Source organism: Macrobrachium nipponense, chromosome 41 (genome assembly GCF_015104395.2).
Source record: "Macrobrachium nipponense isolate FS-2020 chromosome 41, ASM1510439v2, whole genome shotgun sequence".
NCBI classification, from domain to species: domain Eukaryota; kingdom Metazoa; phylum Arthropoda; class Malacostraca; order Decapoda; family Palaemonidae; genus Macrobrachium; species Macrobrachium nipponense.
In genome coordinates, this window is record NC_061102.1 from 20,037,241 (window position 1) to 20,061,713 (window position 24,473).

General features: G+C 38.2%; 1 protein-coding gene and 1 long non-coding RNA gene across 2 annotated transcripts in view; both read left to right on the top strand.

The window, feature by feature from the left end:
* LOC135212572 (uncharacterized) overlaps window positions 1–24,473 on the top strand; it is a 157,449-nt gene that overhangs the window by 57,988 nt on the left and 74,988 nt on the right. The window lies entirely within an intron of this gene.
* LOC135212392 (nuclear pore complex protein Nup155-like) overlaps window positions 1–24,473 on the top strand; it is a 62,967-nt gene that overhangs the window by 22,020 nt on the left and 16,474 nt on the right. The window contains 9 exon segments of the mRNA XM_064245761.1: window positions 2,723–2,968; window positions 3,162–3,270; window positions 6,971–7,140; window positions 9,688–9,800; window positions 10,210–10,372; window positions 11,448–11,542; window positions 19,318–19,492; window positions 22,885–23,081; window positions 23,181–23,337. Of these exon segments, the coding sequence (XP_064101831.1) occupies window positions 2,723–2,968; window positions 3,162–3,270; window positions 6,971–7,140; window positions 9,688–9,800; window positions 10,210–10,372; window positions 11,448–11,542; window positions 19,318–19,492; window positions 22,885–23,081; window positions 23,181–23,337 (1,425 nt within the window).

The following is a 24,473-nucleotide window of genomic DNA, read 5'->3' on the forward strand; positions in this document are numbered from 1 at the left end:
ATACCGCTCCACTGCTGGCACGAAATGGTCATTGAACCAATCTTCGAAGACATTAAGGTAACCCACGCCTTCTTGTTAGATTTCCAAATCACAGGGAGTTGACTCTTGAAAATGCCCTTGAAAGCCCTGGGATTCTCGGCCAAATACACCAGCAAGGGCTTCAGTTTCAAATCACCACTTGCATTGGACCCAAACAGCAAAGTCAGTCGCTCCTTTCCAGCTTTATGGCCAGGTGCTGACTTCTCCTCCTTGGAAAGGTACGTTCGATTGGCATTCTTTTCCAAAATAATCCAGTCTCATCCACATTAAAGACTTGGTCAGCCGTGTAACCACCATCCATTAATTATCTCAGCCAAACCACCTGGAAAACTTTCTGCTGCTTCGCTATCAGCACTAGCAGCTTCACCTTGCAGCTTCACATTATGCAAATTTGCACGAGCCTTAAAACGGTTAAACCAACCTCTACTCGCGGAAAATTCACCACCAGCACTGTCTTCGCCAAACTTTTTCACTACTGCCTCATGCAGCGCTCTAGCCTTCTCCTGGATCACACTTAAGCTCACCGGAACACGTCGCTGGTTCTGGTCCTCCAGCCAGATCATGAGCAATTTCTCCATTTCAACAATGCTCTGGCTACGTTGCTTCTCGTTTATCACCGTTGACTTCATCGGTGCAGCATCCTTAACATGCTTCAGAATACGTTCCTTATCCTTCACAATGGTTACCACCGTGGTCCTGCTCAAGCCTAAAGAACGGCCTATTTCGGTGTTAGTTTCTCCCTTCTCCGAACGCTTTATCACGTCATATTTGACCTCCATCGTGATGACCTTCCTCTTCTTGGATGAACTATCATCGGAGGAAGTACTTTGGCGTTTAGGAGCCATTGTAAATTTGCGAAAATGGCAAGGAATTTTCAGCAACGTCTCAGCACACAAAACCCTAGTGAAATGCAGGCAGGCACGCGATTGAAGTGGCGTCCTTTCGTATTGTTACGCTTGGCGTCCTCGACCGTCCGAGGTCGTTGTTCGGTCAATTTACCATACAGTTTAATAGCGTTAATTAATTTATGCACCTCCGCTCAAAAACTAGTTCTGCATATGAGGTATCGTTAAAAAGCATAACAAAACGTCGTAACCTTGGAATTTGTGTTGTAATCTAACCAGAAACTTAGTTTTTTTAATTATGTACTGGAAACAAGCAATGATTTTTCATTATATTTGCGCTTTTGGACTGTTTTAAACTGCGCATCCCAAGCTAGTGTATTCATTCGCCCGCAAACTAGTTCCGCATATGCGGCGTCACTAAAAAAAATTCAAAAAATACGAAAAAAAAAAAGTGTCAAAAATCATCATAACCTCAAAATTTTTGTTGTAATGTAACCAAAAACATATTTTTATTATGTACTGTGCTAAACTATAAAGGATTTTTATCATAGCATGCGTTTTTTAAAAGCGTCGTTAACTCGGAGCGTCGGAAGCGTCAGCGTCGTAACCTCGGAACAAGCGTCGTAACCCAGGACGGAATTTCCATTGAATATTTAAGAAAAAGCGTCGTAACCTCGGAACGTCGTAAGCCGGAACCGTCGTAACCCGGGGACCGCCTGTATCTGCATTTGACTTGGTGGTCTGGTTAAATTACTTGTAGTAGAGTTACATTATTGTTTTTATTTTTATTTGCATAAAGTACATAATCAATATAACTACAATTGCAGGTGAAAACTACAAAACCAAGATACATTCTCTTCAAAGCATTTTATTCTTACAGAACTGTACAATGTTCTTTTTTCACCTAACACTAACATCCAAACCACTGAACTATCTATTACTATGTAAGTTGAGCAAAAGCTTTAGTGGGCACATGATTAAAATTATAATCTAATGTACATTTAGCTTATAGGAAAACAAAATAGTATTGTGAATATTTTGAATAAATGCTTCTCTGGTATACAGTATAACAGTATTGTGGAACAATATGGGCACTATCAAGCTCCGTATTATTCAGAGGAAATCTTGATGCCAATTGATTATTGTGATACATTTTCTTTTGAACATGTGGTGGTAGTAGGCCAAGTTTTGATCATGCTTAAGGGGGAAAGTGTGTTTATAAGAGAATCTTAATCTTTGCCCTAACAGGTTTTCATCCTTCCTCTTACTATGCTGTATAGATGATAAAGTGCTTATACTTTCCATAATTCCAGGTATTCATTGCAAGAAATTTACTGACAAGGGCCTTGTCCATTAATTCTCAGAGCTGTAGATTCTGAATTTTGAATATTGTTCCAGTAGGTCAATGTACGTATGTTTCTTGTTTGGAGGACAGGAGCTCAAATACTTCCCACCTATCTGTGAGATTGTGGTGAAGCAAATACTGTTCTTGAAAATAAAATCTAGTACTTAATACAAACCAATTACTTTTACAAGAAGTTCCCTCCTCCCAGGTCATCATGACCTTTAAGTATTCTTCTTTATTTCTCAAAGGAAAGTCTGAGATTTTTTTAAATGTAGCTGGTTTCAATAGAAATAATTTTTTTTAAATAAGTTTATACAGTAAAATCACATTGTCAAAGAACCTTTTTGAAATTATTTTGGGGACAGTGGCACTCTAAACAGGAGCTTCAGTACATAAAAAAATTTGTGCATGAGTATTGGCTACTTTTTCATTTCTGTATAATAAATGAAGTGTATATGGTTTTAGTTTGTCATGGAAACTGTTTTTATTTCAGGGAACACAACCACCTCTGCTTGTCACCCAACACCAGCAGGCCCCACGACAACTGGTCTTGCTTTCTGCAAATGGTGCTCATATTCTCACTTTCCAGCGCCCAGTAGATCAACTAAGACAATTATTAGAAGAGGCTGGTGGGGCAGAATCATCTATAATTAAGGACTTTTTCTCAGCAATGACCCCAACCCAGGCTTGTGCAACTGCCATTATTTTGGCCACAGAAGCTAATAATCAGAATGCACAGGTGGGGTAATGTTTTGTAATCTTTTTTATATAGATTTAAGAGTATGATACTTTTTAAACCTAGATAGCCAGTAGATTGAATATGATGGTTAAAAAAAAATGGAAAAATTATATGAAAAAAGGTTAAATTTATTTATTTTGAATATTTTTTTTTAGTTTATGATTGTTATGTGACATACTGTTTTATCCCACAGGTAGCTGAATGGGCTACAAGAGCCTTGTTTTTATATGGAGCTAATGCTCCACCAGCTGCTCCAGTGTCGACACCACCTGTGTTTCCACTTCAAACACCCTCAACTTACAGTAAGTGTTGATATTAGTCTTGTAGAATGGTGTACTACTTATATTGTTTAATAGTTATGGTGAAAGTAGTATTCTTTAATGACAATAAAAGTATGTACTAGTCTTTTCTGTGTTCTTTTTAATGGGGTTATTTCATATCTGTGTTATTTTATTTATCAAACTGCTTGAATGAACTTCTTTAAAGGGGACCAGCCATTTTATCAAGGAAAATCTGTTCTTTGGGAATTAACTATGGTAATTATACCTAAAATCAGGGACACCATATACAGTAGAACCTCGGTTTTCATACATAGTAATCTGTTCTGAAACCTCCCGCGAAGTCCGAACGTATGGAAGACGGAGAGGATGTGAGAGGGAGGAGAGGTTATTGTTTGGAAGGGGAATCCCCCTTCAGAAGGACTTCAGGTATCAAGAATCTATCTGGGGTTACTTCTCTATGGTTTTGTAGTGGCACTGTCTTGGGTTACTTCCCCACTTCATTTTTTACTGGCACTAGGACTAGCTTGAGTGTCACTGGACCCCTGTTGCACAACAAAACTGTCCAGAGACATTTGTTTCTGGTGTCTTTAAGGTCTTCCTAAAGTGATACAATGCATTGTCATGAAACATGTTAGACACAAATTGCAATGTCTGTAAGGATGAAACTTCAAAACTAAAAGATATTGAATTAATCCTTCCAGAATTCTCCTAGGGTCAATTCAGTGTCTGAGGTCACTTCAAAGCTGTGTGAAGTTTCTTGAAGTTCAAGATGATTTGCTGGTCCATGGGCTGCATGAGAGGATGTTATTAGGGGGAAAGAACTTCATGGTGGTTATTTTAAAACCAGGAACATGGAAATCCCTGAACTCACATATATTGACGGGACTGGGAACTCTCGGAGGAATCTATGATCACACACTCTCTCTCTCTCTCTCTCTCTCTTCTCTCTCTCTCTCTCTCTCTCTCTCTCTCTCTCTCTCTCTCTCTCCGAAGAAGAAGAAGAAGAAGAAAAGTAAACATCAATTCATGCATACCAAGAGACAGAAGGATCTTGTTCCAGAAAATCAGAAAGTGGAAAAAAGGTCTTGCAAAAGAAAAAAAATGCATGGAAAGTTATAGAACTAAAAAGTAAGATAGAAAATGCAGAACAAAAGATTATACAATCAAAAGAAAATGAAAAACGGGACTTGGAAGAAAAAACCCTATTAAATATCAAGCAAAACCCCAAGCTATTATACTCATATGCGAAGAAGATGAATAAAAGAAGAATAGAATAGGCCCTCTGAGAATTGAAGGGAGATTAACGAATGAAAAAAGGAAATTTGCAACATACTGGCAGAACGATATAAGAGAGAATTCACCCCTAGAATAGATAATGAAGATAATGATATAGAAGTAAGGGATGAAAATAGTGAATATTTAGCTGACATAGATATTAATGAAGCTGATATTGTGCAGGCTATTAATGAAATTAAAAATGGAGCTGCTGCAGGGCCTGATGGAATTCCTGCTATTTTGTTAAAGAAAGTAGTTCATTCTATCGCAAAGCCACTTGCAATATTATTAAGACAAAGTGTAGATACAGGCAAGATTTATGATGAGCACAAATTAGCATATATTACCCCTACTTTCAAAAGTGGATCAAGACTAGAGGCAAGTAATTATAGGCCTGTGGAGTCTAACATCACATATTATGAAAGTGTATGAAAGGGTAATGAAGAAAAATATTATGAAACATTTAATAAAAAATAATTTGTTTAATAAAGGACAACATGGTTTCGTACCCGGAAAAAGTACACAAACCCAACTGTTAGTCCACCGTGAGAACATATTCAAAAATATGAAAAGCGGAAATGAAACAGATGTGGTTTATTTAGACTTTGCAAAAGCTTTTGATAAAGTAGACCATAATATATTAGCGAAGAAAATTAGAAAACACAATATCGTGGATAAAGTAGGAAGATGGTTAAAAGAATTTTTACACAACAGAAAACAGATAGTTATTGCAAACAAGACGATAAATCGGATGAAGTCAAGGTCATATCCGGTGTGCCGCAAGGTACGGTGTTAGCTGCAATACTGTTTGTTATTATGATTGAAGACATAAACAATAATGTGAAGGATTCGGTAGTGAGTAGTTTTCGCAGATGACACAAGAATAAGTAGAGAAATTACTTGTTGATGAAGATAGGAACGCTCTACAAAGAGACCTTAACAAAGTATATGATTGGGCAGAGGTAAATAGGATGGTATTTAACTCTGATAAATTTGAATCAATAAATTATGGAGACAGAGAAAGAAAGCTATATGCATATAAGGGACCTAATAATGGAGACCATCACAAATAAGGAAGCAGTTAAAGACCTTGGTGTGATGATGAATAGGAACATGTTATGCAATGATCAAATAGCAACTCTGTTGGCAAAATGTAAAGCAAAAATGGGAATGTTGTTACGGCACTTCAAAACAAGAAAAGCTGAACACATGATTATGCTTTATAAAACATATGTTCGTAGTCCACTTGAATATTGCAATATGATATGGTACCCACACTATCAAAAGGATATTGCACAAATAGAGAGTGTACAAAGGTCCTTTACAGCTAGAATAGAAGAAGTTAAGGACCTAGACTACTGGGAAAGACTACAATTCTTAAAATTATATAGTCTAGAAAGGAGAAGAGAACGCTACATGATAATTCAGGCATGGAAACAGATAGAAGGAATAGCAGAAAATATCATGGAACTAAAAATATCAGAAAGAGGCAAGCAGAGGTAGATTAATAGTGCCCAAAACTATACCAGGGAAATAAGGGGAAAAGCACCCCAACAGGACATTAATCCACTACGCACCAGCATCGATAATGCAGCGTCTATTCAATGCGTTGCCAGCTCATCTGAGGAATATATCAGGAGTGAGCGTAGATGTGTTTAAGAATAAGCTCGACAAATATCTAAACTGCATCCCTGACCATCCAAGATTGGAAGATGCAAAATATACCGGAAGATGTACTAGCAACTCTCTGGTAGACATTAGAGGTGCCTCACACTGAGGGACTGGGGCAACCCGAACAAGATGTAAGGTCTGTAAGGTCTGTAAGGTCTCTCTCTCTATAAAATGCAAAGAAATAATGGGAAAACAAAGCAGCTGGCTTGGGAAGGAGAGCACAATGCAGGTAATCACTAAGGCTGTCAAAGAAAGACTGATGCACCAGAGATCCCAAGCTTGGTCAGTGATCAGCTTCCACCAAAAGTTTGTAAGCTATGAAAAATGCAAATTGATTAAAAATTTGCCATTTTGTCATATGGTCAGGTTTGTACGGAATTCCCAAAATCTTCCATGATTTTTAATGAAGTATGGCATATTTACATAATCAAATACCATATGCAGCTATACGTAGCCCCATTTTTCACTGTCATTTATAAACTTAGTTGTAACAACAGATAATTTCTAATCAGACAGTTTAACCAAATCTTTAGGAAGAGCTTAGCAAGGTAACTGAAACATGACTAATAATTTTAAACTAGCTTTGCAGTAATAATAATATAAATAATAATGACAGTTAATACCGTCCCTGATTTTGAACCCCCTAACTAATAAAAAATAAACAGGCCACAACTTATGGCTGTTGAATTTTAACAGTGTAGTAAGCTAATTAAATATTTTTACTTATATTATTCTGTTTAAAGTTTTACAAACTATAGTACTTTAATAATTACAGATTTTCAGCCTACTCAAGTATCAACACCAATAATTGGGCAGAATACAACATTACAAGATACAATGTTCTCACCCCTACACAATGCTTTGTATTTGTTCATGGCAAGAATACTGCGTCCAGCTTGGGGTACTCCAGTTGCTAGAGAAATGCTTGTTGATGGCAAACCAGTGGTAAGTTCATGGTCATTTAAAGTAGTACATAAAGTGCTGCATTCCTATACTATTCCTGAGGCTGTATGTTTAAATTTACAAGGTCTTAAATATTACTGGCATTTCTTAAACTGGTGGAAACACATTGTAAGTCAAGCTGAACTTTAACAAGTTGTTTTTATAAGGCTAGCTAATGCAGGGATTTCTAGTGACTGTTTATACTAAGATAATCATTTTTTATCAGACAATTTACAAAGACTGCTGAGCACAAAACATTTTACTTTCAGAAGTCATGTGGGATGGTAGGCTTTGGGATAATTGTCAATTTTGTCAGATATTTTTGAGCAAAGCTTTCTTGTGGTTTTTGCTCAAACCTTTGTCCAGTGTACAGATTGCTATTTTTAGATAAAAAGTATATACATTATGTAAGGGAATGGTAAAATACCACAGACAATAGGTTATTGCCTCTGTGGGGCCGGCATAGTGGTTTAGTTATGCTACTTTATAATAATGATGTATTTATAGTAAAATACAGTGGCTTATTTAAAGTTAAGCATAGTTCAATTAAAACAATATGTTATTTTAGAGTTTTTCTATCAATTTTCTTGATTGTTTAGATTTTTTTAACTGTGTGAGGGATACTTCATATTATTTATATTCTTCAGAAAGTTATTTTTAATGAGAAGTCTTGTATAAAACTATTTAATAGTACTCTTGAATTACAAGACATAATGTTTGATGACCTTTTGAAATTTAAGTTTCCTCGGGTGAGTTTCTCAAGATGAAAATTTTGCAGTTGTACAGTGATGCTCAAATGTGACGCAACATGATTCTTTTTGCATCGTCCAGAATCTCAAACTCAACGTAACGTTGCCAAGTAGTCTTAAATTATCATTTCTAATGTCATATGTCAACAAGTTTGCAAATTCATAGCTAGCAGTATTTTCCTAGTGGTTATATGAATATGATCCCTTTTATGCAGTGGTATCATTCGTAATCTGTGTGATTTGATTTTTTTTTTTTCTCCACATTGTTTAGTTCAAGGTACGGTGTGATGAGGTTAGCTCCTCGGGCTGGGCAAAATAACTACCTCCGCAGCATTATAACAGTAGATTTAATAAGCTCAACAGTCATCATGACAACATATTGTAATTAGGAATATGAATTACAAGTTTTCTTTGAATGTTGAAGTTTGAGGCTGTGTTTAAACTGCTTGGAAGTTGCAAAATTATTTATAGGGCCTAAAGAAATAATCTAAGCCTTCTGAGATGTAATCTCTGTTACTACTGAATTTATTTCTAGAGATTACCTGTTCTTTGAGGAATAATAGAAGGTGATGATTTTGATTGTATGGAGAAGATACTATTAAAATAAATATCTGTCAGCATTAATATCAAGGTGTTTGGAACACTTGTTTTTTAACTGGTTTAAAATATTTTCTTAAAAATCCTGTTCACCTTTGGTGTATAATTTATTCTTTCGTAAGGTAACTAAAATGCAAGAATGTATAGATAACCTAATTTGCTTTCTGGCCAGAAATTGTTAATATAGAGATGTGAATGCTATGTGTAAAGTGAAGAAATCTAACACACATAGACCTAGAAACAAAATCTTGTCTTTGCCAAAAGAATAATTGCATTATTTTGAAGTATTTAAGAAATATAACATGATTTTAGATGAAAATTCAGATAGTCCTCTAACGAGATAATTTCATTGTCGATATATGTTATAGACCTAGGTTACACCAGGTGGTTCTGGTTGCGTCACACGCTCCGCTCACACGTTAATGTCAATAGGCACATTCTACTTTTGTATATACATATTTACATTTTTTAGCATTGAGGTTGAAAAACAATCAAATAGGACTTTTTAAAATTTTATGCTTGCTTTGGAGGCAATATTTACGTTATGAATTTTTTTTATTTTAATTTAACATTTGAACTGAGGTTTGATGAAAACTTTGTTTTGGTCAAATGCATCAGCAATGAGTGAATGAAAATTTTGAAAATGTTTCTGAAATTTGGTTACACGTGACATTTACTTACAGTTTTGAAATATATGACAGATTTCACGTATGGAACATATTATGGCCTAATTGTATGCAATAATCATGTTTTTGCATTGAAATAAGACAAAAATGGAGCATGTTGGGTTGCCAGTTACTGAATTTTGAATGAAATCTATGCAATCATGTAGCATCAGTTCTGAGCATAGCTGTACATCATATTTTCATCTAGTTTCGTATTTAATTTTTGTACTTATATGTCTTTTTATCAGTTTTAGACTCATTTAACAATACTACCTCTTATGTCATTACTAAAGAGAGAGAACAAATTAAATTTGAATGAACTTGTATTACTATTGGTATGTATAATTTTATACTTTGGGTATATCTGCATAAGTAAATGGACTTGGTTTCTAAAATATGTAGGAACAAGATCCAAGGATCTTTGTGCATTTACAGTTTCTGTATTTATAAAAAAAAAAAAACACAAAAAAACTTTCTTACGTTTTTGGCTCTACAACTGACTCTGTGTATTCTTTATACAAATGTTTTATTGTGTCTAGGTTGTGAGCTGTATGAATGCTGAGGAATTTGGATTTTTGGCAAATCAGGTTGAACTTTTAGCCAAATTTTTACTCACAAACCAAGGTGGTTCTTCTGTGCATTCTCTGAGCACGTAAGTTTGCATATATTGTTTTTAAGTGTGTGCAGTGAGTGGTAATGAGTCTTTGTGTTATGAATTATAGAAGAAATGAAGGATGAGGGTTATGTTAATTGAATTTGTATACAAGTGAAATTGTTGTACTTTGGTTACCATATAGTCTAATACTGTATATGATTGTCAGTTTTCCTCTTCATTTATTATATTCATTATTTGATAGATGATTGTACCACAGTTATTCTTTATTTATCCAGAATGGTTGTGCTTATTATCTTGGTTTCCTTTCCTCAAATTAAAATATAATTAGGTAACCCACAGATAATTTATTGTATCACAATTTTATTGGGAACCTCCTTGATTAACACTAAAGCAACATATAATAAAATATTTGGCAGCTTTTGAATTATATTGGCTCATATTTCAGGTCAAATACAAGCTTAAACATTACAAGATATGGAGGAGATGGTTCTGAGAGAGCATCTTTGTTGGCCTTGAGGTCCTTATTGGGTCAGACATTGGAAGTATTGAGATTACTGACGTTGCTAACAACTCACAACTTTAACACCATTACATCTGCTATTCAGAAAGTAAGTTTTGGAGGACTTCTTCAAAAGCATATAATTCTATCTTTAACATTGTTAAAATCAAGATACTATTGTCCTGTTTTCACATATAAATTTGTCATGGCAGTGATTTGTTGAAAGTTGAAAGTGGTATTTTTTCCCCTCCTGTTGACTTTATTTCCAGTTTGTGAGAGTTAATTTTCCCAACCTTCCCCATGCATTGCTATTGAGAGATGTGTAATCTGTTGTAGAAGTCACTCTCGACGTGGTTCGGAAGTCACGTAAAGCCGTTGGTCCCGTTGCTGAATAACCACTGGTTCCATGCAACGTAAAAACACCATACAAACAAACCATGCATTGCTAATTATTTGGAATTCCTTCTATGGCTGACCTAACCTACTGAAAAGTAACATAGACCAGGCTATAAGTGTAATCTTAAAAAGAAAAAAAAAATGTTCATTAGCATCTGACATCGTCTTTTCAGAGACCCCAAAATAATAATTTTGAAGAATATCTATTGACAAAAACAGTTCAAGAAACATTCCTTGTAGTGTTTATATAAATATTAAAAACATTAATGCAGTTTTTTTCATGTACACTATAGTAAGAATTAAATTAAGTAAATTAATATACATTAGCATATGTATGTTCCTTCTCTGAAAATTCTACTTAAGACTCAGAGGTCTGGAAAAACTAAGCCATATTAATAATAATTCTTTGAAGATGCACCCCTGTTTTGACTAGCAAAATTTTGAAAAGAAAAAAATAGAACAAAATTAAGATGGTACCAAGCATGAGTTCATTTATTTTACCTTGTTATATGTTTTTTCATGTTCATTGGATTTGATATTAAGTTCATCTGAAATTAATGTACCAGAAACATTTAAACAGATCATGAAATATTTTGTATGGTGTAAACTGCCAGCCATGTTGTATCATAAATTTTCTTTACAATCACTTTTTCATAGCATTCAGATGGGTGGGCCAGAGCTGATGCAGTATTTTAAGATTTTGATAGTATTGGATGTAGGCTTATGCAGTTGACTGAGCAAGTAATTTATAAATTAGTAATTTTAACATTTTTTCTTTTTACCTGCAGGAGATACGAGAACAGTTGAGAGGTATAAGCTTACGTGATCTCATCTTGTCAGGACGTGAAGTGTGTCGGGCCCTTATCATGGCTCTTTTGGATAGGTAAGTTTATATATCTGGAATGATGAATGTTATGTTTATTTTGGAATTTGCTGTAAATTATATTGTATACGTAACATATAAAGGAATATATTGAATAACATATCACATGAATGAAGTATTCCTTTCAAAATTGCTTTATGACCCTGAAAACCAAATACATGGAAAGCTGAGCAGGTGTCATGTAAGCATAACTTAATAGCAAACTTATGTTATAAAGTGGACAGTATTGCCACATGTAGAGTATATTCTTTGGTTAATTGTATATCTTCACCTTTCATGAAAGGCAAAAACCACTTGAGGTTCATTGCTGTAGTGTATGGAAAAGATCGTATACCGTATAGATGAAGTTACTGAGAGCTGTGCCCAAAGCAGTCGGGCATGTGGTGAGAAAGGGTGGGGAGCAGCCATTTAGAGAAGCAGACTAGTATTAAATATACCTCTGAGCTTAACAAAGGCTCTTCTCAGGCTGGAAGGAGTAGGGTGAAGGACAGTGGGAAGGTTCAGAAGTTTCTGAGAAAGGCATAGATGGAAATTCAGGTAGAATGTGCAGGAACTAAGAGTTGAAGAAAACGTTTTACCTTTAATCCTATGAGTAAAGAAACTCAGTTGTTCATACACGAAACAAACCTTCGGTCTTAACATTAGGATTTACTAGCGCCAAGCTGGAAACCGGTAGAATAAAATTACACTTGTGAGATCCAGGGACTAATGGCATCTATACCAGGTCACGGGGCATGTATACCCAGAATGCCCACGGCTACCTGTGACCCATCAGTTATTTTCCTACCGCCTTTAAGATAAGACGTGTTACTGTCTATCTCATTTAAAGCCTTTGGTTTTTTCAGTTTGCCCGTTCTTTATCCATTTCATTTTTTATTTTTCATTCCTTTTCTTTCTCCAAGTGTGATCAGTGTGTGGTAAGAGTGTATACGTGGTATGATGGAGAATTTTGCCTCAACATCGGGATCGTCTACCGCTTCGAAGAGGAGACAAAGGAAATGCCCAGGAGTCAGTGGCTTCCCTTGTTCTAGGTTCCTAACCTCGGTGTCGACGGATCCTCATCCAACGTGTAGTAGGTGCAGGGAAACGTATTGTACGGTTACTAATCCGTGTTCTGTTTGTCGCGGTTGGTCGGTGGAACAGTGGAAGAAGTTCTATGGGAAAAGCCAATACAAAAGAAAGGGGGTGACGCCATCTTTGGATGACCAAACCTTACGGCTTCTTTTGTATCGGTAATAAACCAGGCTGCTCCATATGTTTCTCCACCTGCTTTTGAATTGTCTCATACCCTTCGGTTTCTCTAGCGGTTCTGTATCGGAAACGTTCAGGAGGGGCCGGTTGGGTAATTTTATGAATAATTTGCACTCTCCTTTGTTCCCAGCAAGTAGAGGGGGAGATCCGCCATCTTTGTTCCAGGCTCCTGCTACGCAAGCGCATAGGTTAGATGGTACGTGGTCAGCGCTAGGCCTACCAGGCGTACCAACCTTGGTGGATGGTCTGCTTGCGCATTATATGACGTCACGGTTCCAGCAGGGGCCGGCAGCGCTGAATGTTCCTCATCCCCCGGGCTTGCAATTTATGGGAATTAATGCCGCTGCTTCTCCATCCCACTCAGTATTTACAGCGATGCAGAACGTGGGAGGTAATTTGGCAGCAAACGTGCGGTTACCAGCAGGAAACCTCTCAGTCTCTCCCTACGAGAGCGATGACGTCACAACATACGTCACACTCTGAGATGGCAGGCGTGATGACGTCACAGACCGATTCTCGGCCTTTTTCGCTGCACCCAGACGCTAATACGCCTTCTGATCCGTCAATGCAAACTGTAATGCAGAAGTTACAGGATATAGAGGAGAGAATGAATAAGAGAGACAAAAAGAAAAAGTGTGATTCGCCTTCTTCGTCTTCTTCCTCTAGTTCGGCGTCATCGCTAAGTCCGATAACGTCACGGCGAGCGCCAGTCAAGCGTTGGAGGAGGATTCGGGAGTTCCTAGCGGATCCTCGGGCCAAGAGGAGAAGAATCAATTCTTCCTCTCCTTCGGACGAAGACGTCATTTCCAAGTCAGCAAGAAGGTCGGAAAATCAGTGGCTATTAAGCACAAGGTTGCCAGACGAAGCCGTTCGCAAGAGTCCGAACAAGCGAGAGAGATGACGGCCGGCGAGCTAGCGGCCGAGGCGGAGTTTGCCAGTTCGGATCGCAAAAAACTGCGATACCACCTCTGGTAAAATCGACGTTGGCGGCGAAAGGGTGCAGCAGAGGATGGAATGCAGATCCAGTTTCTCCCGTAAGGCCGTTCAAAATACGTACGGATGGACGATAAGGCTCCTATTAAAAGTACAAAAAATAGAGAGTTGGCAACCTCGGCGGATACGTTCGTGAAGGCAGTGTCCGTCTGGATAGAAGGCGAGGCCTGGCTCGCCGACGCTCGAAAACGATGCCAATGCTAAGAAAGACGAACTTACCTCTGTCTTAAGGGAGGAGCCTTCATCTTGGAGATCTAGACGAGATTCTCGCTCTAGATCCGTGAGCAGAGAAAGAGTGAGACGTTCTCGTTCCCCTGCTGACTATCTGGGATCGAGCCAACAGCGGACCAGCAAAGATCAAAGAGGCCGCGGCCGTCTTAGGGGCAGGCGGCCGTGGAATTCCGGGCCGTCTGTCAGAAGATAGAGGCGAGACAACATCTCTCGTGACGGAGAGTGGTACACTAGAGCCGGAGGAAGGAGAAAACCAAGAGTTTCTGGCCTCGTATGCAGAGGTTATTGATTTGATTCGTCAATTCAATAGCCTTTCGGAGAAGACAGAAACACCGGCCAGTATGCTTCCTCCTGGCATTGACATGGCGGTTGGACTAAAGAGGGATCCAAGGTGTCGTATGAATTGCCTTGCTCGAGTCATGCGGAATCGGTCTTGCAAACACGTAAACGCAAAGATTGCAGGGAGGGATAATTCCTTAAGATCTAATAGATCATTTGTAAATTTATTCCCCCCTCCAATGATAAAGCAAAGGAAATATTATACGACACCGAAGGTCCCTTTGCTGTCTAGACAAATGAACCCTAATGTTGTAAGGTTAAGGCCTGGATTAACCTTGGATCAGGTTAAAATGGAGTGCCCTTCGATGACGTACCAAGAGGCTGCCACGTTAGAAGCAACAGCTTCTTCTGTCTTTCAGGCTGCGTCCTGGTTAGACCTTTGGTCAACAGCAGTGGCGAAAATTGCATCCTCGGAAGCAACAAGGAAAGTAGTAGATGAACCATTGTTCATTAGATTACTACAGTCAGGGTCCAAGGCGATTGCGTACCTGACAAACGTAAGTGCCAATGTTTGGGCAAATATCCTGCTAATGAGGAGAGATGCAGCATTGGCTAGACTAAGCCGCAATGTGGATTTGGATTCCCTGTTAGCAATGAGGAATGGGGAATATCTTGGAATCGCAACTACTGTTGCCAGAGGTCATACTGGAAGAAGCGATAGATAGAAGAAGGATGGACACTAACGATAGGTTGGTGCAACAGGCAGTTAGGAAAACCTCTAACAGTCAAACTATTCCTTTGGAGGGAGAACAGCAGATGTCTCGAAAGAAACCAGTGAGACATAGCATCCCTAATAGAGTCACAAGACCCTCTTCCAAAGAGGATAACTCATCGGCCCTTTCACAATAGAAACAACAGAGGAAGGGGCAATAGGGGAAGGGGGAGAGGCTCAAGAAGATAGGATGGGCGCCTCCCATCACTCGGCCACACCAGTGGGGGGTTGCCTGGCAAATCATGGCGGAAGGTGTGGCAGGAACTAGGGGCAGAGCAGTGGGTGGATGTTCTCAGGATCGGGTATTTGATTCCGTTCGAGTACCCCTCCCCGCCCCTGACAGATCAACCATTACCCCACGTCACTTATGCCCACAGATCTCAGAAGGCCACTATTCTGCAGGACGAAGTGAAGAAGATGATGGAAAAAGGAGCTGTGCAACAAGTATGCAGTCCGACAAAGGCTTCTACAGCAGGATTTTCCTGGTACCCAAATCCAACGGGGAGTGGAGGACAGTAATAGACCTGTCAACGCTGAATCTGTTTATAAGGAAAACCAGTTTCAAGATGGAAACTCCGAAAAACGGTTCTACAAGCAGTCAGAATCGGAGACTTTATGCTGACAGTCGACTCTAAAGGACGCATACTTTCAGATACCAGTCATCAGTCTTCAAGGACATTTCTCCGCTTCAGTCTTGCAGGGAAGCTTTCGAGTTCAAGGTCCTGTGCTTCGGATTGACAACGTCTCCTCAAGTTTTTACAAGAGTGTTCACCCTCGTGTCGGCATGGGCGCACGCTCAGGGGATCAGGCTGATAAGATATCTGGACGATTGGCTGGTGATAGCAAAGTCCAGGGAGAAATTACTCAGGGACAGGGCGACCCTCCTGCAGCTTTGTCACAGCCTAGGTATTGTGGTGAATCAGCAGAAGTCGCAGCTGGATCCAAGTCAACGTTTGGAATATCTGGGAAATGGTGATAGACACAACACAAGCCAAAGTATTCCCGACAGACCAAAGAGTACAGAAATGCAAACAAGTGGTGAATGCCTTTCTGGGAAAGCAGACACAGCCAGCAAGGACAGTGGCAGGTGGTGCTGGGAATCCTAACCTCCCTGGAGAAGCTAGTACCACAAGGAAGGTACACCTTCGGTCCCTACAATGGAGGATGAAGGAGTTTTTGTTTTGGTCACCAACAGTAGATCACCCGTACGAGCAAATTCCCTTGTCGGCAGAAGTGAGGAAAGACTTGCTGTGGTGGTGGGTGGACGACGACAATCTGGACCAGTGGGGTCGTCCCCCGTTCAACAATCCTCCCCAGACCTCTTGCTGTTCTCGGATGCATCACTAGAAGGCTGGGGAGCCCATATGGAGGAGTTGATGGTGTCAGCAAAATGGAGTTGCAAGGACAGAGAACTCCATATAAACGTGCTGGAGTTGAAAGCAGCTTTCCTGGCTCTACAAGAATTCAGGGAGAGAGTAAAGGGACACTCGGTGGTATTGATGTCAGACAACACCACAGTAGTAGCTTATATAAACAAGCAAGGAGGCCTAGTTTCTCGGCAGTTACATGTGATGACAGTTCAACTTCACCAGTGGGCTATAGAGAACCTGGTAGACATCAAGGCCAGGTATATTCCGGGAAAAAGAAACATAGTGGCCGACAAAGTTGAGCCGCAGGGATCAGATTCTGGGAACGGAGTGGTCCCTACACCAACAGGTAGTGGACAGGATGCTCATGTTGTGGGAAGGACCGATCATAGACCTATTCGCAACCAGGTACAACAAAAAGTTGGAAGTGTATTGTTCAGTAGTCCCGGACGCAGAGGCAGCAGCAGAAGATGCGCTACAACACCCCTGGGACAATCTGGACGTGTACGCATTTCCTCCATTTTGTCTAATCCGTCAGGTTCTGAACAGGGTAATGCGGTCTCAGAACCTCAAGATGACCCTGGTAGCCCCGTTATGGCCGAAAGCAGAGTGGTTTCCAGACCTACTGGAACTCCTAGTAGATGTGCTCCATGGAGCAACCTTCTGTGTCAGCCTCACGTGGAGAGGTACCACCAGTCGGTGAAGTCCCTATCGCTTCACGGGTGGAGACTGTCAAGTATCTCCTCCGAGAGCGAGGGTTTTCGCAGAAAGCAGCAACTCAGATGGCAGGTAATATCAGAAAATCATCTGCGACAGTATACCAAGGGAAGTGGTCAGCATACTGTGATTGGTGTCGTAGGGGGAACGTGTCTCCACTCGGTACCACTATTCAGCAGTTAGCGGACTTTCTGATATATCTCAGAACAGAAAAACATATGTCTGTATCTGCAGTGAAGGGGTACAGGGCCTGCTCTAGCCTCAGTCTTACGAATGAAAGGAGTGGACATATCGTCTTCATGGGAGTTGGCCATGCTGATGAGGAGCTTTGAACAGTCATGCCCACCAAAGGAGCTAAAAACCCCAGATTGGGATCTGACCAAGGTACTGAGTAGTCTGACAAAACCCCCTTACGAACCACTAAGGCAGTCCACGGATAGGAGCCTGACCTGAAGACAGTCTTCTTATTGGCCCTGGCTTCAACCAAAAGGGTGGGGGAGCTACATGGCCTCTCATATCTCATAAAGCACTCGAGAGGTTGGAGATCAATGGTGTGTGAGTTTGTCCCAGAATTCGTGGCAAAGACCCAAAATCCAACAATAGTAGACAGCAGATTCGACTCCTTTACCATACCTTCCTTGGCAGACTTTGTAGACAACGACAAAGCTGAAATGCCCTCCTGTGCCCCGTCAGGGCACTAAAGGGAGTACTTAAAGAGAACAAGGCACCTCAGGCCGGGGTGCCAGAGTTGTTCGAAGTACAGGACGGAACAAGAAGGAAGTGTCCAAGAATACAATATCATTTTGGCTAAGGGAGACAATCAGAAATGCTTATACTGCAGAAGACAGAGGGTCAGATAGCCAGGTGGGAGCTAGAGCTCATGACATCAGGGGTGTGAGTGCTTCCCTAGCATTTAAGAAGAAACATGTCTGTGGATAAAATTCTGAAAGCTGGCGTGTGGAAGCGCCAAACAACTTTCACCTCATTTTATTTGAAAGATGTTGCCCATAGATCCTTGGACACCTTTTCCTTGGGTCCAGTGGTGGCGGCCCAACAAGTGATATAGTTCATCCAGTGCCCCTGGCGGTCAGTTTGCGTTCTAGTCTAAGATGAAGGTATGAAAGTAGAATGAATGGGATGACTGGTCTTTTTTCTTTACTACTTTCTTCCATACTCCTTTAACTACGGGCAATCATGAAGGAGAGTACCGTCATGTGCTGGAACGGACTAGATGCAGGTGAGATGGTCAGCCATACTGTGAAGCTATCTTAGCTGATGATATACTTTTCAGTAGCAACACACCCATCTGGATAATAAGGAAAGAGGGGTGAAGGTCGATCCAGTCGCAAGGGACAAGAGTAAACAGTAGAATGGTATCTACACCCAGTGGGAGGAAACCAATAGATCCGCTTATATCTTTGGTCCTAGGTTCTTTGTCCATTCTCTAGAATTTCCCTATATATTCGGAAATGGATAAGGTGGCAACTTCCAGTCAGTTGTAGAGACTTACCTCCCTCCAATAGTAAGTCTATCCTAATGTTAAGACCGAAGGTTGTTTCGTGTATGAACAAATACCAAATTTGTAACTAATTTGTATTTTTCATAACTAACAAAACCTGAGGTCTTAACAGTTAAAGGCCCACCTCGAACCACCCCTCTAGCAGTCTAAACTGGGTTAGAAATATAACTGGATGGGTCACAGGTAGCCGTGGGCATTCTGGGTATACATGCCCCGTGACCTGGTATAGATGCCATTAGTCCCTGGATCTCACAAGTGTAATTTTAATTCTACCGGTTTCCAGCTTGGCGCTAGTAAATCCTAATGTTAAGACCTCAGGTTTGTTAGTTATGAAAAATACAAATTAGTTACAAATTTGGTATTTTAAAAATGTTGAAGATGATTATGATGATGTAATTGTTGATTATCCAGGTATTCTTATTTTACTCAACACTTACTCAGATCAACAGAATTGTATGTCACAGATTAACAGAAATGTCTGTCAAAGTAATGAAAGTTACCTTGTAAGTACAAATTTATCTTTTTGTATAACTTTTATCCATGCTGTTTCTCATATGAAATGAAAGGCAGGTTTTTTTTATACTATATAGTGTCTTACACAGATTCAATTAATTTGTTGTCTTACACAGATTCAATTAATTTGCAGGTATCATGGGGATAATGCATCAGCTGATGCAATATCGCTACGCTTGAGGGACATATGCCCTGGTTTGTATAGAGTAGAAGATGCGAAGCTTGCAAAAGCAAATGAAATTATCTTGGCTGCAAAGGCAAGCAGTAACAAGATAGAGAAAGAAAATGGCTTCAAGGAAGCAGTGTCTGTAAGTTGTACTATAGATAAGTTGTATGTAGCAAAACTCATTTGGCTCATTAAAAGTACCTTATCATGTAACTGATGTATATGATTTTGAACTGATTTATGTTATTTTGAAATATGATAAGTTTGCCATGAACCTAAAAAATAGGTTGCCAAGATTTGTTATTGGTTTATCTTGCATCTGCTGTTATGAATAAGTTTGATCAATAACACCTGCAGAAGAAGAAGGAGTGTTTTGGAGAAGCAGCTGTTTTTAAGTTGTCACATGTTATACATATGCTTACACCAGTACTTCTGCTTGTTTTATCTTTTATGATAAACAAGTAGAGAAACCATCAGTTCCAATTTGTGGCAAAGAATGAAGTTTAGATAGTAGCATAGGTAGAAAGATATGTATAAATTTTGCAATAACATAAATGGGATATAATACGATTATGCGATAAAATATTGCATCACTTTGCGAAATATATAGTTCGGATCATTTTTCTTTTTTATTTTCTGTACAATAATTAGTTTGAGAAAATTTTTTTATAATACAAAAATTGGAATCTATTATCATATTATCACATGTAAAAAGTAAAACTGCATAGAAAAACCTTGTTTTACGCAGGTTTTTAAGTATTTTGTCCAAATCATTATGATATGTTTCATTATGTTTAGATGGTAGCAGGCCTACCAACCGTGTCAGCCGATTATCATCTGTATAAGGATTGATATTTAATGCAAATGATATGTGAGTGGAGTTTGAGTTTGGCTCAACTAATGTTATCAGGTTATCATTTTTTAAAGGTCTTTGTGTTAAAGGAAAAAAATCTTCTTTTAAGTTAGCCTATGAAATATAATAACAATAATATTATATAACTTAAAACTCCCTTAAATTAATATGTAAATACATTCTGCTTGACTGAAGGGTGGTGAAATGCATTTGAAGTGTGCAGTTCGGTTGGCACGCCTGGAACACCGAATTTTGAGGAGACTGGTGTTGATGCACAATAACTTATAAATCTTGCATATGCTCATTTTTTTTAATATCTTAAAAACTGTCAAATTGACAGAATATTTTTTTATATATTTGAAAGAGAATTCAAACATACCAGAGAAGGAAATTATGATATATAAATGAATTGTTTATTGCTTGTCACATAGGCCTAGAATGATTGAAATTGGTAACGACATCTGTGTGAACATATTTATTGGTGCTTTGGATGCTAATTACACTAAGTTACAATCTAAAGCATTTATTGAACTTTTATAGTTGATATTATTTTACTAAATGAAATTTTTAAATTTTACGTTTCAACCTCTTTCTCACTATCAACATTATCCACCACCCATGACGAATATTAATAATATATGGCAATACATTTGTTTTTTCTGTTTTACCGCTTTATGGAAAGTGTAAACATTTTTCTCTCAAGGAGTGACTAATTCAGTCCTCAGCCATACGGTTTCAGAATTAGGCTATTCACTACTGAAGTGGTCAATTATATATTGGGCATAATGGCTGTAAAAGAACACATTATTGGTTATAAAAACCGAATATCACACTAATACTTATAAACAAAATCATACTGCACATTTATTTTACATTTTTTTATGATAAACAAAATATAAAAAAAAAGTTTTGTTTTTAACGCGGTATATGCAAAATATGTAGGCCTACAATTTTGAGTGCTAAAATAAAACCTTCTTCAGACTGATAAATTGATTGGTTTCCTTAAAGCAAAGATGGGGACGCTTTTAAGATAAGAGAAAGAATTAAGTTTAATGAAGTAGACCAACCAGAATTATCCATATTTGTTAGCAGTGTAGGTACCCAGGTACCCATGTATATATCCATCACTTGAGCACTTGCTTCAAATAGAAAGCCTGCCAAGGTCACCACAACCCACATAAACTTGTGGAAACGGCAATCCTTAAAATGTCTTTCCCCTGTTGCCAAGTTTTTTTTTTTTTTTTTTTTTTTTTTTTTTTTTTTTTTTTTTTTTTTTTCATATAATCCTCCCTCATTGAGGGGTTGACCCTTTTCTTCCTGGTGCCTTGGGCCCCACTTTTTTTCCTCCCTCTTTCTTTGATATATATTTTCTTTTACCTTGCCAGTTTCATAACCCTTTTCATTTAGGAAAAACTTGTTCATGAGCATTACAATCCTCTTGAGGATATGAGTATTCATTGAAGTAGATCTTATGTAAGATGTTTCCATATAAATTTTGGCCATGCAAAATTCTATCTCTAAAGTATTTCGTGTTTTCGTCTTCCACTAATCTCTACCCACCCTTCCCAGTGTTCTTTTCCAATTAGGTCAGGGTCTTGCAATCCTTCTGGTGCCCACGGGAGCCGTGCTAACATTATCAAGTACTATTTATGGTATTAAAGATATTCTCTTTAAGAATATCCATTAATTGAGATGCATCCCTGAATCTCATTTCTTTCTTTGTTCATATCGTTGACTTTTATTATAACCCTTAATATTTTTTCTGTTATATGTCTTGATTGATTAGCAAAATGGTATAAGTGGGATTGCAGATGTCAGATGATCTTTAGTAATATGATTTTTAACTTTTTACCTGTATCAGAATAACCATACTACTATCATCATTCATTTGCTATTAGTAATATTGTTTTTAACATTTTACTTGTATTAGAATAGCCATACAACTCCTTTCACTCATTTGCTGTTTTTCAACCATAAATTTAACTTAGGTAGATTTTCTCTGACGATTATAAATGGTTTATTTCCAGGCAATTGAAGCCCTTATTCACATTATTTAATAGTAGAATAGTATGAAAATGACTTATAGTGGAATATTCTTTTATGAAAGTGGATTTTATATACAGTGGTCCCCTCCGTATTCGTGGGGGATGCGTACCAGACCCCCCCGTGAATAATTAGAACCCGCGAATGTTTGGAACCCCTATGAAAATGCTAAAAACAGCCTATTTTGTTAGTTAAAACTCAAGAAAAACCCACTAAAAATTTTCATACTTGGTTTTTTTAATAGTTTTATCACAAAAAGTGCATTTTATGATTAAATTCCATCAAAAAAACCCAAGGAATTTTGTGGATATTTATCATAGAAAAATACAGCGAATGCGCGAATTTTCCGCGAACAATGCAGGGAAACGTTCCCCAGAGAAATCCGCGAATGTGTGAGTCCGCGAATCTGGAGAACGCGAATACGGGGGTCCACTGTATATATATATATATATATATATATATATATATATATATATATATATATATATTATATATATCTGGTTTGAAAATTTGAGGAACAATTGCTTTTGATTATGCAAGTTTCCTATACTCATTATTTGACAGCACATTACCAGACCAGGTTTTATTGCGGTAATTTATTTTTTATTTGCTTATATTTTATTTTAAACTAATTGCAGCTATGCAAGCAAATTGGCCATCATGTTAATGTAGCTGGAATCAGCAGTCAGTTGGCTAGTGGTGGAGCATATGAAGCTATTGTCGATTTGTGTTTGAGCGTTGCTGGTCAGAGGGACCCAACTGGAATTGCATTACATTATTACAAGAATAATGAACCAGCTGAAGACCACCAGGGCTATGTTGCATTTACTTCAAGGTAATGTTACTGGATCAGTTTTATTTTTATCACTTAGTTTTTATTGATACTTACCTACTTGTAAACTGCTAGCGGGCTAAAACATGAATATTTCCTCAGAATGGAATGTTATAGAGTAATTATGGACCAACTTAATCAGTTGGTTGGTGCTGGAGTAGTTCCACCATCATCTCCAAGTGTGCCATCTCGTCCTGGACCCCCAACACCACCCCCTTCAACATTACCGTCAACAGATGACTACACAGTATGCAATCAAGTAAGTTTTTAAAAGTTTCTGCATTTTAGTAACCGTGAACTATCCATAACTGTTTGTGCTTTTGTAAAGTAGCCCTTACCTCATTTTCATGACTAATTAGGGTACTAAATTGGTTCCTCATAATCAGTGAGTACTAAATTGGTTCTTCAATTAGTGAATAATCTTACATTGAGATACAACTACCATATTTGTTGGCATATATGACCCCAGAGCATGTAAAACCCATATCCCAGTGAATTTATGAGGTTAAATTTGCGAACAAAATGAGAAACACAATGATGTAAAAATGTTTAGAAGGTGGAAGAGCAGAACAGAGGAGAGAGGACTGGAAATCAGCATATCCAAATCAAAACTGATGGTGACTGGAAAGGAAAGGAAAAAGCACAGCTAGGAAAGAGATCATGCAGTCGGTGCTGTGTACCAAATGTAACAGATGGTATCACAATAGATGTTCATCATTACAAAATATAAATGGAGTAAGAGATTTTTGATGCCTGAAATGCATTAGCAGAGCAAATGTGGAAGAGAGGGTAATGGAGACCTGTATAGTGGTAGATGGGCAGGTTTTACAGTTCATATATGTTACCCTAGGAATGTGTTGAACTGAAGCAAAGATTGAAATGTAGTACAAAAAGACTAACTGCTGCTTGAATGAAATTAAAACATAGGAGAAAACTACTTGGTAATAAAAAATACCTCATTAGAAGAGAAATGACAAGCTTAGATTGGTTAAATAAGGCCTAGAAGTCATATATGCTGCAGAAACATGGGCAATGACAAAGAAATGAGGAGATTTTGTAAAATGTGTAGTGTTCATATTCATGAACAGAATGTGGTCAGAACAACACTGAATGAGGAAGTGATAGAGAGGTTTGGTGTCCAGGGATGGGAAAATATACTGGAATCTAAAAATTGTTAGATATCATGGTAGTGGCGGGAGAGAAATCTTGAAATTATAGAATGGGGGAATGGATTAAAACAAAGAACTGATAAGACTTAAAAAACTTCAGTATAAAAGGAAAAGCTGATGAAAAAAATATTTAAGATGAGATGATTTGTGTTGTTATTATTATGTATATATATATATATATATTTTTTCTCTCTCTCTCTCTCTCTTTCTCTCCAGATTATAATTT